This window comes from Moschus berezovskii, chromosome X (genome assembly GCF_049115385.1).
Source record: "Moschus berezovskii isolate FMDL1 chromosome X, NW_MosBer_1.0, whole genome shotgun sequence".
Lineage (NCBI taxonomy): Eukaryota > Metazoa > Chordata > Mammalia > Artiodactyla > Moschidae > Moschus > Moschus berezovskii.
The window spans coordinates 67625358-67640603 of record NC_142488.1 but is presented as its reverse complement, the minus strand read 5'-3'; the positions used below and the strand labels follow the sequence as shown (position 1 = coordinate 67640603).

Here is a 15246-nt window from a genome sequence, read left to right as displayed (position 1 = left end):
GCAAAAATTATTAACAAAATATTAGAAAACTGAATTCAACAATATGTTAAACAAGTCATACACTATAATCAAGTAGGATGTATTCCAGGAATGCAAGGATGGTTCAATGTCAGCAAATGATTCAGTGTGATAGACCACCTTAACGAAATGAAGGATAAAAAATGTATGATTATCTCAATAGATGTAGAAAAACCATTTGACAAAATTCAACATTCATGCATGGTTAAAGAATTAATTCTCAGCAACTGAGGTAGAGAGGAAATATACCTCAACATAATAAAGGTCAAATATGGAAAGTCCACAGTTAACATCATATACACCAGTGAAAAGCTGAAAGTTTTTCCTCTAAGATCAGGAACAAGATAAAGGTGAACACCACTCTTGCCACTTCTGGTCAACCTAGGATTGGAAGTCCTAGCCTGAGGAAATAGGCAAGAAAAACAAATGGCATCCAAATCATAATGGAGGAAGTAAAACTGTCTCTACTTGCAGATGACATGACATTATATAAGAGTACCCTGAAGACTCCAGCAAAAAAGAAAAAAAAAATTATTAGAATTAAAAATTGAACTCAGGCTGTTATACAAAATCTACAAGCAATAAATGCTGGAGAGGGTGTGGAGAAAAGGGAACCCTCTTACACTGTTGGTGGGAATGCAAACTAGTACAGCCACTATGGAGATCAGTGTGGAGATTCCCTAAAACACTGGAAATAGAACTGCCATATGACCCAGCAATCCCACTCCTGGGCATACACACCTAGGAAACCAGAATTGAAAGAGACACATGTACTCCAATGTTCATTGCAGCACTGTTTATAATAGCCAGGACATGGAAGCAACCTAGATGTCCATCTGCAGATGAATGGATAAGAAAGCTGTGGTACATATACACAATGGAATATTACTCAGCAATTAAAAAGAATGCATTTGAATCAGTTCTAATGAGGTGGATGAAACTGGAGCCTATTATACAGAGTGAAGGAAGCCAAAAAGAAAAATACCAATACAGTATACTAAAGCATATATATGGAATTTAGAATGATGGTGACAATAACCCTGTATACGAGACAGCAAAAGAGACACAGATGTATAGAACAGTCTTTTGGACTCTGTGGGAGAGGGCGAGGGTGGGGTGATTTGGGAGAATGGCATTGAAACATGTATATTATCATATGTGAAACGGATCACCAGCCCAAGTTCAATTCATGATACAGGATGTTCGGGGCTGGTGCACTGGGATGAACCAGAGGGATGGGATGGGGAGGGATGTGGGAGGGGGTTTCAAGATGGGGATCACATGTAAACCCAGGGCGGATTCATGTCAATGTATGGCAAAACGAATACAATATTGTAAGTAAAAAAAAAAAGAAAGAAAGAGATCAATAAAGATAAAAAGAAAATTGAACTCAGTAAAGTTACAGCATATAAGATAAATGCACAAAAATTAGTTGCATTTCTGCACACTAATAACAATGTGTCAGAAAGGGAAACTAAGGAAACAATCCCATAAACTACTGTATCAAAAAGAATAAAATACTTAGGAATAAATTTAACACAGGTGAAAGATCTGTACACTGAAACTATAAAACACTAATGAAAGAAATTGAGGAAGACACAAGTAAGTAGAAAGACATTCCATGCTCATAGATTGGAAGAATTAATATTAAGATGTCCATTACCCAAAGTAAATGACAGATCCAATGCAATCCCTATTAAAATTCCATGTCATTATTCATAGAAATACAACAAACAAATCTAAAATTTCTATGAAACCATAAAAGACTCCAAACAACCAAACAATCTTGACAAAGAAAAAAAAAATGGAGGCATACTTTGTGATTTCAAACTATGTTACAAAGCTATAATAATCAAAACAGTATCATATTACAAATTTTCAGCTGTAATATTAATAAGATCTGAGTAATGTAAAAGACAGTTAGAACTGGACATGAAACAACAGACTGGTTCCAAATAGAGAAAGGAATACATCAAGGCTGTAGATTGTCACCCTGCTTATTTAATTTATATGCAGAGTACATCAAGAGAGACACTGGGCTGGAAGAAGCACAAGCTGGAATCAAGATTGCCAGGAGAAATATCAGTAACCTCAGATATGCAGATGACACCACCTTTATGGCAGAAAGTGAAGAAGAACTAAAGAGCCTCTCGATGAAAGTGAAAGAGGAGAGTGAAAAAGTTGGTTTAAAGCTCAACAGTCAGAAAACTAAGGTTATGGCATACAGTCCCATCACTTCATGGCAAATAGATGGGGAAACAGTGGAAACAGTGGCCAACTTTATTTTGGGGGGGACTCCAAAATCATTGCAGATGGTGATTGCAGCCATGAAATTAAAAGACGCTTACTCCTTGAAAGGAAAGTTATGACCAACCTAGACAGCATATTGAAAAGCAGGGACATTTCTTTACCAACAAAGGTCCATCTAGTCAAGGCTATGGTTTTTCCAGTAGTCATGTATGGATGTGAGAGTTGGACTATAAAGAAAGCTTAGTGCAGAAAAATTGATGCTTTTGAACTGTGGTGTTGGAGAAGACTCTTGAGAGTCCCTTGGACTGCAAGGAGATCCAACCAGTCCATCCTAAAGGAGATCAGTCCTGGGTGTTCATTGGAAGGACTGATGTTGAAGCTGAAACTCCAGTACTTTGGCCACCTGATGCGAAGAGCTGACTCACTGGAAAAGACCCTGATGTTGGGAAAAATTGAAGGCAGGAGGAGAAGGGGATGACAGAGGATGAGATGGTTAGAGGGCATCACTGACTCAATGGACATGAGTTTGGGTAAACTCCGGGAGTTGCTGATGGACAGGGAGGCCTGGCCTGCTGCGGTTCATGGGGTCACAATGAGTCGGACATGACTGAGCAACTGAACTGATTCTGACTAAACGGAACTGAATGTAAAAGAGAATGACTACATTTGATAACACTATCATATAACTGAAATTCGCCAAAAGAGTATAATTTAAATGTCCTTTCCAGAAAAGAAGAAAAAAGTGTGAGGTGGCAGGTGTAGGAATCCTCTCATAATGTATATTTATATCAAATCACCACAACGTACCATCTAAATACTGTATAATTTTGTCATTTATATCTCAATAAACCTAAAAAGTAAATTTGTAATGGGTTAAAAACAGGGATAAATATAGTAGAATACCCTTCCTTTCACAGGTTCTTAAAATATATTTGATGTTTGAAGCAAAAATTGTAACACCATCTGTTGTGCTCAATAAACAAGCAGGAAATTCTTGAGAAAATCATATTTTTTGAATGAGGAAGGTAAAGGTATCTAAGTTGTAGTAATGTTTCTGGGCCTCACTCAAAGTGGTAAAACATTAATACCAACAGACTTTAATAACTTACATATGTATATTTTAATACCTGGGAAACTACTAAGAAAACTTTATAGAGTAATATACACAAAAATAGTGTAAATAAGTGAAATCAAATTAGTTTCCAAAAAGTATTCAAATTATCCCATAGAAAGGTAAGAAATTAGCCAAGGAACTTGTGACTTGAACTGCAGAAATGTTCAGGGAAGAGGGAAGTGGTCTGTTGACCAGGCTTCAGTTTCACAGGTCCCTATCCCCACTCCTTGCCATTACAAAATCTGCTGAGGCCAGAGACACAGTGAGTTGAAATACCCCCAGCCTAGGGGGAGGTGTCGCTTGAGGAATTAGGTCACCACCTGCCAAGTAAGAAATAGAGGAAAGAGAAACAGAAGTAACAAACAGGAAAATAAAAGACAGACTTAAGCTCTAGCATACTAATTATTAACTTAAATGTAAAACAGCCTAATTTAACTTATTAAAAGCAGAAATGGCATAACGACTCAAAAAAATCACAGACCAATAGTCTGTCTACAAGAAACTTACTTCAAATACAATAACACAAGAAAGTTGGAAGTAAAAGGGAAAAAGATATATCATGTAAACATTAATAAAACAAAAAAGCAGGAGTGATTACATGTATATAGATAATGAAGACTTCAAAACAAAGGAATTACTGGAGACAAAAAGAGACATTAGTAATGCTAAAAGGATCAATGCACCAAAACACATAAGCATCCTAAATGTGTAAGTATCAAGCAACAGAGCCTTAAAATATATGAAGCACAAAGTGATAACCAGAAAGGAGAAATTAGGCAAATACACACTAACAGTAGGGAACATCAACACCCCTCTCAGCAACTGATAAAACTACTAAGTAGAAAATGATCAAGGATAGTGAACAACTGAACGACACAATCAACCAACAGGATCTAATAGACATATTTAGCATACCACACAACATCAGATTACATACTCTTTTCAAGTATCCATAGCACATTCCCCAAAATAGGCAATATCCTGAATCATAACAATGTAAAATAATTGAAATCACACAAAATGTGTGTTCTGACCATAATGAAATCAAACTAGAACTCGGCAACAGAAAAATAACAGGAATGTCACTGAAAGCAGACAGAAGTTAAACAATACACTTCTAAATAATCCATTTGCCAAAGAGGAAATATCAGAATAAAAAAATTAATACATAGAATTGAATGAAAGTGAAAATACAGTATACCAAAATAGGTGGGATGTACCTAAAGCAGTGCCGACAGAGAAATTTATAGCATTATACACTTATCTTGCAAAAGAAAAAAAGAGACTCAAATTAATAATCTAAATTCCTACCTTAATTAGTAGACAGAAGAGTAAAATGAACCAAAAGCAAGCAGAAGGAAGGAAATGAGCAGGAACCAATGAAATAAAAAACAGGAGAACAATAGAGAAAAGTCAGTGAAATAAAAAGTTGGTTTTTGAAAAAAAAAATCAGTAAAATTGATAAACCACTTGCAAGACAAAGATAAAAAGGGCAGATACAAATCACTGAAAGAACAAAACATCAGACATCACTACAGATTTGTCAGTCATTAAAATCAAAGTTAGGGATGACTGAGCAACTTTACACTCATAAGTGCAACAATATAGAAGAAATGGACCAATTTCTTGAAAACCACAATCTGCTAAAACTGAGCCAAGATGAAATGGACCATGTGAATACCCCTATAGGTTGTCATCAAAGAAATATTCATAAATAAAGAAGCCTTGGAAAAGAAATCTCCAGGCCCAGATGGTTCCACTGGAGAATTCCACAAAGCATTTAAAGAAAAATTAACATTAATTTTAAATCTCTTACAGAAAATGGAAAATGAGAGAGCTCCCACTTCATTTTATGACGACAGTATTACCCTAAAACCAAAATCAAAGATAATACATACACAAAAAAAAAGAAATCTGCAAATAGATTATTAATAGACTGTTAATTTAGAAACATTAAAAAAAAAACCTTAACAAAATATTGGCATTTCAAATCTGACATTGTATAAAAAGAATTATATACCTTGACCAAGTGGAATTTATTCCAGGTATGCAAGCCTGGTTCAAAATTGGTAAATCAACCAAAGTGATGTACTATACAAACAAATTGAAGAAGAAAAAAATCGTATGATCACATCAATTGATCAAAAATATGTTTGACAAAATCCAACAACCATTCATGTTTTCTTTAAATCTCAAAATTAGGAATGGATGGGGGCTTCCTCAACTTGATAAAGACCATCTACAGAAAACCTGTAGCTAACATCATATTTAATGGTGAAAGGTAATTCCCCCAAGATTACTAACAAGACAAAGATGCTCTCACCACTCTTACCCAACATAAAACCAGAAATTTTCAGACACTGAAATGAGGTGAGTAAAGAAAATAAAAGGCATGCATGCTATAAAGGAATAAATAAAACCATCACATTCTGCAGATAACATGTTTATCTACACAGACCATACCAAGGAATGTACCAAAAAAATCGTAGAACCAATATGTGAAGCAAGCAAGGTCTTCATGACACAAGATCAACACCCCCAAATCAATCACATTTCTATATACTAACAACAAATATGTAAAAACAGAAATTTAAAGCACAATTAAGTTTACAATAACTCTAGAGAAAATGAAGCATGTAGGTATAATTCCAACAAAACATGTACTGTACATATGTGCTGAACTTTACAAAATGCTGATTAATCAAAGACCCAAATAACTAGAAAGACATATTGTGTTTAAAAATTGGAATACATGACACTGTAAAGATGTTTAATGTTTAATTTCCACAAAATTATTTATAGGTTTAATACAAATCCTATCAAAATCTAAGCAAAATTATTGATAGATACATACAGTCTCATTCTAAAATTTATGTGGAAAGTCACAGCATCTAAAATAGATCACTTAATCTTGAAAAACAAAACTAAGGTGGAAGAAACCACTCTATCTAATGTTAAAAACTTACTGTATGGATATAGTAATAAAGACAGTGTAGTATTAGTGAAGGGACAGACACATAAGTCAACGGAAAATAATAGAGAACCAAGAAATCAACCTACACAAATATGCCCAACTGATTTTTGGCAAGATGCAAATAAGTTAAGGATGCCCTTTTCAACAAATTATGCTGGGGAAATTTAATATATAGCCAAAAAAACATAAATCTCTCACTTTATAAAAACTAACTCAAAATGGACCATAGAAAACTGAAAATTAAAACACATAACTTTTAGAAAAAATTACAGGAGGAAATCTTCAGGATTTCCTGAAGCTAGGAAAAGAGTTCTCAAACTTGATATCAAAAGCACAAGCCATAAAATGAAAATTTGATAGATTTGAGCTCCTTAAACTTAAAAACTTACTCTGCATAATCCCCTGTGGAGAGGTAATAAAGCTATGCTACAGGCTGGAAGAGAATCTTTACAAAACACATATCTGGCAAAGGAGTAATATCTAGAATATGTAAAAAACTCTCAAACCTCAACAGTTTTAAACCCAAACAACCTAGTTAGAAAGTACAATTCACAGAAAAGAATATACAGATGGTAAATAAGCACATGAAAGATTTTCAACATCATTAGCCATTAGGAAAATGCATGATGAGATATCATGACCCACCTATCAGAATGGCTAAAATAAAAAATAGTAAAATAAATAAATAAAAATAGTGATAACACTAAATGCTGGCAAAGACATGGAGAAACTGGATTACTTATACATTTCTGATGGGAATTACATCCACTCTGTAAAAGAGTAAGGCAGTTTCTTATAAAACTAAACATACACCTAACTGTATTCCAACATTCTTGGGCACTTAGACAAATAAAAACATATATCCACAATAAAAACCTGTACATGGATGTTCATAGCACTTTTATTTGTAAGGACCAAAAGTTAGAAACAGGTCAGATGTCCTTCAATGGATAAATGGTTAGAGTAGCTGTACTACTTCCATACCATGGCTAACTATTTGAAAATAAAAGGAATCAAACTATTGATGCACACAACAGCTTTGATGGATCACTGAATTATGCTGACTAAAAAATACCTATCTGAAAAATTCATATACTGCTTTATTCTATTCACATTTTTGTAAATAATATTTTTGAAAAAACATAATTATAGTTATGAAGAACAAATTACTGGTTTCCAGGGGTCGCTGATGATTGAGCGACTTCACTTTCACTTTCCACTTTCATGCATTGGAGAAGGAAATGGCAACCCACTCCAGTGTTGTTGCCTGGAGAATCCCAGGGACGGCGGAGCCTGGTGGGCTGCCGTCTATGGGGTCGCACAGAGTCGGACATGACTGAAGCGACTTAGCAGCAGCAGCAGCAGCAGGGATTAGAAAAAAGGGGGAGGGAGAAAAGATCACTGAGGCTATAAAAGGGTAAATTGTGATGGAGCTCCTATCTTAACTGGGTTAATGATTACATGAAGCTACACATGTGATAAAATGTCATAGAAATAAACATACACACAAATGAGTGCATGTAAAATTGGTGAAATCTGAGTAACATCGATGGAATGTATTAATGTTAATTTCCTGATTATACTATTGTACTAAAGTTATGCAAAATATTACCTTTGGGGAAAGTGGGTGAAGGATACACTAGAATCTACAATGATCTCAAAATAAAAAATTTTACAAAGTCGGTGAAACTTGAATAGATGTGAATTTTGGGCTACCACCAAAAGAGATAGAAACTACAAGTTGAAGAAAAGGAAGAAAGTTTGATGGGATAAATGAGTTCAGTTCGGGTATATTTTTCCTGAACTGTCCATATTAGCACTCTTCATTTACCTTCCCAGTTTTAGACTCTTCCCCTTCTTAAATATGCAACGTACAGATTTCCGTGTATATGTCAGCATCTTAGAACCATATTGTTTCATATTGCAATATATAAATGTATCAAATCTATGTTATACACCTTAAACTTACACAATGCTATGTGTCAATTATACCTAAAATTTTTATTCCATATTTTTAGAATTGGAGTTTAAGAAAGTTTATTTTGTGAATTTGTATATACAAAGAAAGGAGAAAACTAATCACCTGTGACTCCATTCCCAACGTTCTCTCTGCTTCCTCTTAAGAGAGATCCATGAAAATTGTAAAGAAGGGCAAGATGGCATGCATTCTTGCAAATGTGATGTCACTTAGGCAAGGCCTGGTTTCTTGGGTATGAGAAGATCTCACACATGAAAATAAAGCCACAAGCAAAATCTAAACCACATACACACAGAAAAAAGAAAACTTGTTTCTATGCAACAAAATGGTTTATGTACAAAAACAAAGTAATAATGAATCTCTAACAGAATATACTTTTTCAGGCTGTAAATAGAGTTGGAGTTGGAAAGTTTGGAGAAACTGGCATAGTAACCACGCCAGCAACTGTACCAGCAGTAGTAACAGTGTTACAAGAATTTGAAAACAAAGTTCCTGCCAATTTGGCATCATCTTGCATCGCTATTCAATGGGAGGAACCAGATTGCCATGGTTCTGCAATCACCGGCTATAACATTGAATATGGAGACAGAAAAATTTTGACTGTTAATAGAGTAACAGAATGTCTTCTGAAAAATCTACAGCCTGATACCACATACAAGTAAGTCGCTTATATCTTACTTAGGTAGATGGAAAGCTTTTTGAGACTTTTGAGCAGTTCTACATTTGTAGGTTTATACAATCTACATAGCATTTTCTTTGAAACAGATTTCTATTGTTTTAGAAAAATTGGGCATTACTAAGAGTCAGTTTCTCTTCCTCATTAAGAATTGTCAATAGTGACTATGCAAATTCAAGATTTTTGTTTCAGAAATTTGTCTCTAATAATTAGTATAATATGATAGTTAATATCCTACACAGAGTTACTAGGGGGTTAACTTAAATGTAGAAATGTATTTTCTTTTCTAAATCTAAATTAATACAGTTTATTTTTGTTCTCACCACTAGAATCAGAATTCAAGCTTTCAATCATTATGGACTAAGCCCTTTTAGCCAATCAGTAAGAACCAAAACCAAGCCACTGCCACCTGAGCCTCCACGACTTGACTGTGTGGTCTGTGGGCACCAGAGCCTCAAACTGAAATGGAGTAACTCTTCAAGCAAAAGATTACTTTCTAACCTTACAAGCTATAATTTATTAATGGGAGATCAATTTGACAGGTAAACTATTTTTTACTATTTAGCATGTATTATAATAAAAATATTTAAAATTTTCCTATTTTAATTCATAATCCAAAGCGGTTTCAATGAACTAATAGATGTTAAAGCAGCCCATTAACATGCTAGCAATACCTTCTTAAATTCTTACTGATAATTCAGTTATCTATTTTTGCCTCTTTCAAAACATTTCTTCCCTTATACAACAGATATTAACACTATGGAATATAGAGTTACCAAAGAAATATGAAAGTCTGCACATTCACATACTGATATTTACAATTTGATTTTTTTTTCTTTTGTGTTTTACCTTTATGGCTTCAAGTTTATTTATTTAGGGCTTATTGTAATTTTAAAAACCGTTTTAAGTCAGTCATATAGAGTTATTTGTACCTATAGGACAGTTGATTAATAATATTGCTTCCTTCCATCTCGATTCCCACTTCCAGATTTTCTATTATTTATCATGGTCCTTGTCAAAGTCACAAGGTACAAAGATTGAGTGAACATACGCAATATAAATTTAAAATCCAAGCATGTAATGAAGCTGGTGAGGGGCCACTGTCTGGTATCTATACTTTCACTACAACCAAAACCCCACCTGCCACACTTAAAGGTAAGTATTATAAGCCATGATAATGAAGACTATGTTAATTTGAGTTCCAGTAGCTCATATATAAAATTCCACGGTAAGGTTAATTTTAAATATTCAAAAATAGAACACCAAAATTACTTAATTGTGGATTAAAAGGGCAAGATAAAATTTAATGATGTCCCAGAATCATCATTTTTTATATTTTAATTTTATTGGAGTATAGTTGATTTTTTAAACGTTGTGTTAGTTTCAGGTGTAAAGAAAAGTGATTCAGCTATACATATACATATCCACTCTTTTTTTAGATTTTTTTCTCACATAGGTTATCCCAGAAAACTGAGTAGAGTTCCCTGTGCTATTCAGCAGATCCTCGTTGGGTATCTATCTTATATTTAGTAGTGAGTGTGTATTCATCTCAAGTTCCTGATTTATCCCTTCCCCCCATGTTTTCCCTTTGGTAGCCATAAGCCTGCTTTCCATATCTGTAAGTCTGTTTCTGTTTTTGAAATAAATTAATTTGTGTCTTTTATAGATTAAATTGCACATATGAGTGATATTATAGAATATTTGTCTTTCTCTTTCTGACTTCACTTAAGATGACAGTCTCTAGGTCCATCCATGTTGCTGCAAATGGCATTATTTTATTCTTTTTATGACTGAATGAGCTTCCTTGGTGGCTCAGTGTCAAAGAACACACCTGCCAGTGCAGGAGATGGAGGTTCAATCTCTGGGTCAGGAAGATCCCCTGGAGAAGGAAGAGAAGGAAATGGCAACCCGCTCCAGTATTCTTGCCTGGGAAATTCCATGGACAGAGAAGCCTGGCTGTCCACACACCATGGGGTCACAAAAGAGATGGACACAACTCTTAGTGACTAAACAACAACAAACAATACTCCATTGTATATATGTACTACATCTTTATCCATTCCTCTGTTGACGGGCTGTTACGTTGCTTCCATGCCCTGGCTACTGTAAATAACACTGATATGAACATTTGGGTGCATGTATCTTTTCAAATTATGGTTTCCTCCAGATATATGCCCAGGAGTGGGATTGCTGGAACATATGGTAGCTGTATTTTTAGTTTTCAAAAGGAACCTCCATACTGTTCTCCATAGTGGATGTGCCAATTTACATCCCCACCAACAATGTAGGAGGGTCCCCTTTTCTCCACACTCTCTCCAACATTTGTTTGTACACTTTTTGATGATGGCCATTCTGACTGGTGTGAGATGATACCTCACTGTAACTTTGATTTGCATTTCTCTAATAAATAGTGATGCTGAGCATCTTTTCAAGTGCTTTTTGATCATCTGTATGTCTTCTTTAGAGAAATGTGTATTTAGATATTCTGCCCATTTTTTTATTGGGTTGTTTGTTTTTTTGGAAATTGAGCTGCATGAGCTGCTTGTATATTTTGGAGATTAACTCCTTGTTGGGTGCTTTGTTTGCAAATATTTTCTCCCATTCTGCGGGTAGTCTTTTCATATTGTTTATGGTTTCCTTTGCTATGCAAAATCTTTTGAGTTTAGTGAGGTCCCATTTGCTTATTTTTGTTTTTATTTTCATTATTATAGGAAATGGATTGAAAAGATATCGCTGCCATTTGCATCCAAGAGGTTCTGCTTATATTTTCCTCTAAGAGTTTTATAATATCTAGTCTTATATTTAGCTCTTTAATCCATTTTGAGTTTATTTTTGTGTATAGTATAAGAGGATTTCTAATTTCATTCTTTTACATGCAACTGTTCAGTTTTCCCAACACCACTTATTGAAGAGACTGTCTTTTCTTCATTATATATTCTTGCCTCCTTTGTCATAGATTAGGTGACCACAGGAGTATGGGTTTATCTCTGGACTTTCTATCCTGTTCCATTGATCTATATTTGCTTTTGTGCCTGTACCATACTATTTTGATTATTGTTGCTTCGTAGCATAATCTGAAGTCAGGGAGCCTGATTCTTCCAGCTCTATTTTTCATTCTCAAGCTTGCTTTGGCTATTCAGGGTCTTTTGTATTTCCATAAAAATTGTAAATTTTTTTCTTCTAATTCTGTGGAAAATGCTATTTTAATTTGATCAAGGTTGCATTGAATCTATAAATTACTTTGGGTAGTATAGTCATTTTCATAATATTGATTCTTCAAATCCAAGAACGTAGTATATTTCTCCATCTGTTTGTGTCATCTTTGATTTTCTTCAAATCAAAATTTGATTTTTTGATTTTATAGTTTTCAGAGTACAGGTTTTTTGTCTCCTCAAGTAGGTATTTTATTCTTTTTGTTGCAAGAGTGAATGGGATTGCTTCCTTAATTTCTCTTTCTGATCTCTCATTATTAGTGTATAGAAATACAAGAGATTTCTGTGTATTAATTTTGGGTTTTGTTTTGTTTTTTTTAGTCTTGGGAAATTTTTTTACTCAGCATAATTCTTTGGAAATTCATTCAGCTGGGTGTGTATACAGTAGTAGTTTGTTTCTTTTTGCAGCTGAGCAGTATTCCATGATATAAAATAGCCACAATTTTTTTAAACACTCACCCAAAGAAAGATAGCTGGTTGTTTCCAGGTATTCAGTTCAGTTCAGTTCAGTTCAGTCACTTAGTCATGTCCGACTCTTTGCGACCCCATGAATCACAGCACACCAGGCCTCCCTGTCCATCACCAACTCCCGGAGTTCACTCAAACTCATGTCCATCGAGTCGGTGATGCCATCCAGCCATCTCATTCTCTGCCGTCCCCGTCTCCTCCTACCCCCAATCCCTCCTAGCATCAGACTCTTTTCCAGTGAGTCAACTCGTCGCATGAGGTGGCCAAAGTATTGGAGTTTCAGCTTTAGCATCAGTCCTTCCAATGAACACCCAGGATTGATCTCTTTTAGAATGGACTGGTTGGATTTCCTTGCAGTAAAAGGGACTCTCAAGAGTCTTCTCCAGCACCACAGTTCCAGTTATTAGCTATTATGAATAAAGCTTCTATAAGTATTCATTCATAGGTTTTTGTCTGAGCACAAGTTTTCATTTCTCTGGGATAAATGCCTAGGAATGCAATTGCTGGAAGTTGCGTATTTAATTTTTTAAGAAACTGACAAATTGTTTTCAAGGAGGCTGTGCCAATTTATTATACATTGCCACCAGTGATGTATGAGCAAGCCAGTCTCTCCACTTTTGCATCAGCATTTGGTATTGTCATTATTTTTTATTTAGTCATCCTGATAAGTGTGTATTGGTATTCAATAGTGATTTTATTTTGCAACCCCTCACGGCAAACGATGTTGAACATCTTTTCATGTGGTTATTTACCATCTGGGTATCTTCTTGGGTGATATGTCTTAAAAATTTATCCCATTTTCCAACTGGATTTTTTGTTTACTATTGAGTTTTGAGAGCACTTACATTCTAGATATTAGTCCTTCTTTGGATGTGTGGCTTGCTAATATTGCCTCTCACTTTGTAGTTTTTCATTCTCTTCACAGGGACTTTTGCAGAGCAAAAGACTTTAATTTTGATGAAGTTGTTTTCCTTTGTTGTGTTTTTGGTGTCAAGTCTAAATTCTTTGCCAAACTCTAAATCCTGAAGAATTTTTCCCACGGGTTTGGTTTTGTTTTTTTTCCTAAAGGTTTCAAAGGCATAGGTTATACATTTAAATCCATGAGCTGTTTTTAGTTAATTCTTTTTTAAAATTTATTTTTTTAATTGGAGGCTAATTACTTTACAATATTATAGTGGTTTTGCCATACATTGACATGAATCCACCCCGGGTGTACATGGGTTCCCCATCCTGAACCTCCCTCCCACCTCCTCCCTCTGAGTCATCCCAGTGCACCATCCCCAAGCACCCTGTCTCATGCATCAAACCTGGACTGGCGAACTGTTTTACATATGATAATATACATGTTTCAATGCTATGCTCTAAGATGATCCCATGCTCACCTTCTGCCACAGAGTCCAAAAGAGGGATCTATACATCTCTGTCTCTTTTGATGTTTCAGATTTAGGGTTATCATTACTATCTTTCTAAATTCCATATATATGCGTTAGTATACTGTACTGGTGTTTTTCTTTCTGGCTTACTTCACTCTGTATAATAGGCTCCAGTTTCGTCCACCTCATTAGAACTGATTCAAATGTATTCTTTTTACTGGCTGAGTAATATTCAATTGTATATATATACCAAAACTTTCTTATCCATTTGTCTGCTGATGTACATCTAGGTTGTTTCCGTTTCCTGGCTAGTATAAACAGTGCTGTGATGAACATTGGGTTACACGTGTTTCTTTCGATTCTGGTTTCCTCGGTGTGTAGGCCCAGCAGTGGGATTGCTGGGTCATATGGCAGCTCAATTTCCAGTTTTTTTAAGGAATCTCCACACTGTTCTCCATAGTGGCTGTACTAGTTTGCATTCCCACCAACGGTGTAAGAGGGTTCCCTTTACTCCACACCCTGTCCAGCATTTATTGTTTGTAGATTTTTGGAGAGTAGCCATTCTGACCAGTGTGAGATTGTACCTCATTGTGGTTTTGATTTGCATTTCTCTGATTATGAGTGATGTTGAGCATCTTTTCATGTGTTTGTTAGCCATCTGTATCTCTTCTTTGGGGAAATGTCCATTTAGTTCTTTGGCCCATTTTTTGATTGGGTTGTTTATTTCTCTGGAATGACCTTCATGAGCTGCTTGTATATTTTTGAGATTAATTCTTTGTCAGTTGCGTCATTTGCTATTATTTTCTCCTATTCTGAAAGCTGTCTTTTCACTCTCCTTATAGTTTCCTTCGTTGTGTAAAAACTTTTAAGATTAATTAAGTCCCATGGGCTTATTTTTGCTTTTAGTTCCATTAATCTGGGAGGTGGGTCATAGAAGATCCTGCTGTGATTTATGTCAGAGAGTGTTTTGCCTATGTTTTCCTCTAGGACTTTTAGTTTCTGGTCTTACGTTTAGAGCTTTAATCCATTTTGACTTTTTTTGTTTGTCTGGTGTAAGAAAGTGTTCTAGTTTCAGTCTTTTACAAGTGGTTCACCCGTTTTCCCAGCACCACTTGTTAAAGAGACTGTCTTATCCATTGTATATTCTTGCCTTCTTTGTCAAAGATAAGGTGTCCATAGGTGT

At 35.1% G+C, this 15246-nt stretch overlaps 1 protein-coding gene across 1 annotated transcript in view; it reads left to right on the top strand.

The window, feature by feature from the left end:
• LOC129563931 (fibronectin type III domain containing protein 3C1-like) overlaps window positions 1-15246 on the top strand; it is a 73619-nt gene that overhangs the window by 44417 nt on the left and 13956 nt on the right. Inside the window, exons 22-24 of the mRNA XM_055437610.2 lie at window positions 8718-8992; window positions 9340-9552; window positions 9999-10165. Coding sequence (XP_055293585.2) covers window positions 8718-8992; window positions 9340-9552; window positions 9999-10165 — 655 coding nt within the window. The remainder of the gene's footprint in view (window positions 1-8717; window positions 8993-9339; window positions 9553-9998; window positions 10166-15246) is intronic.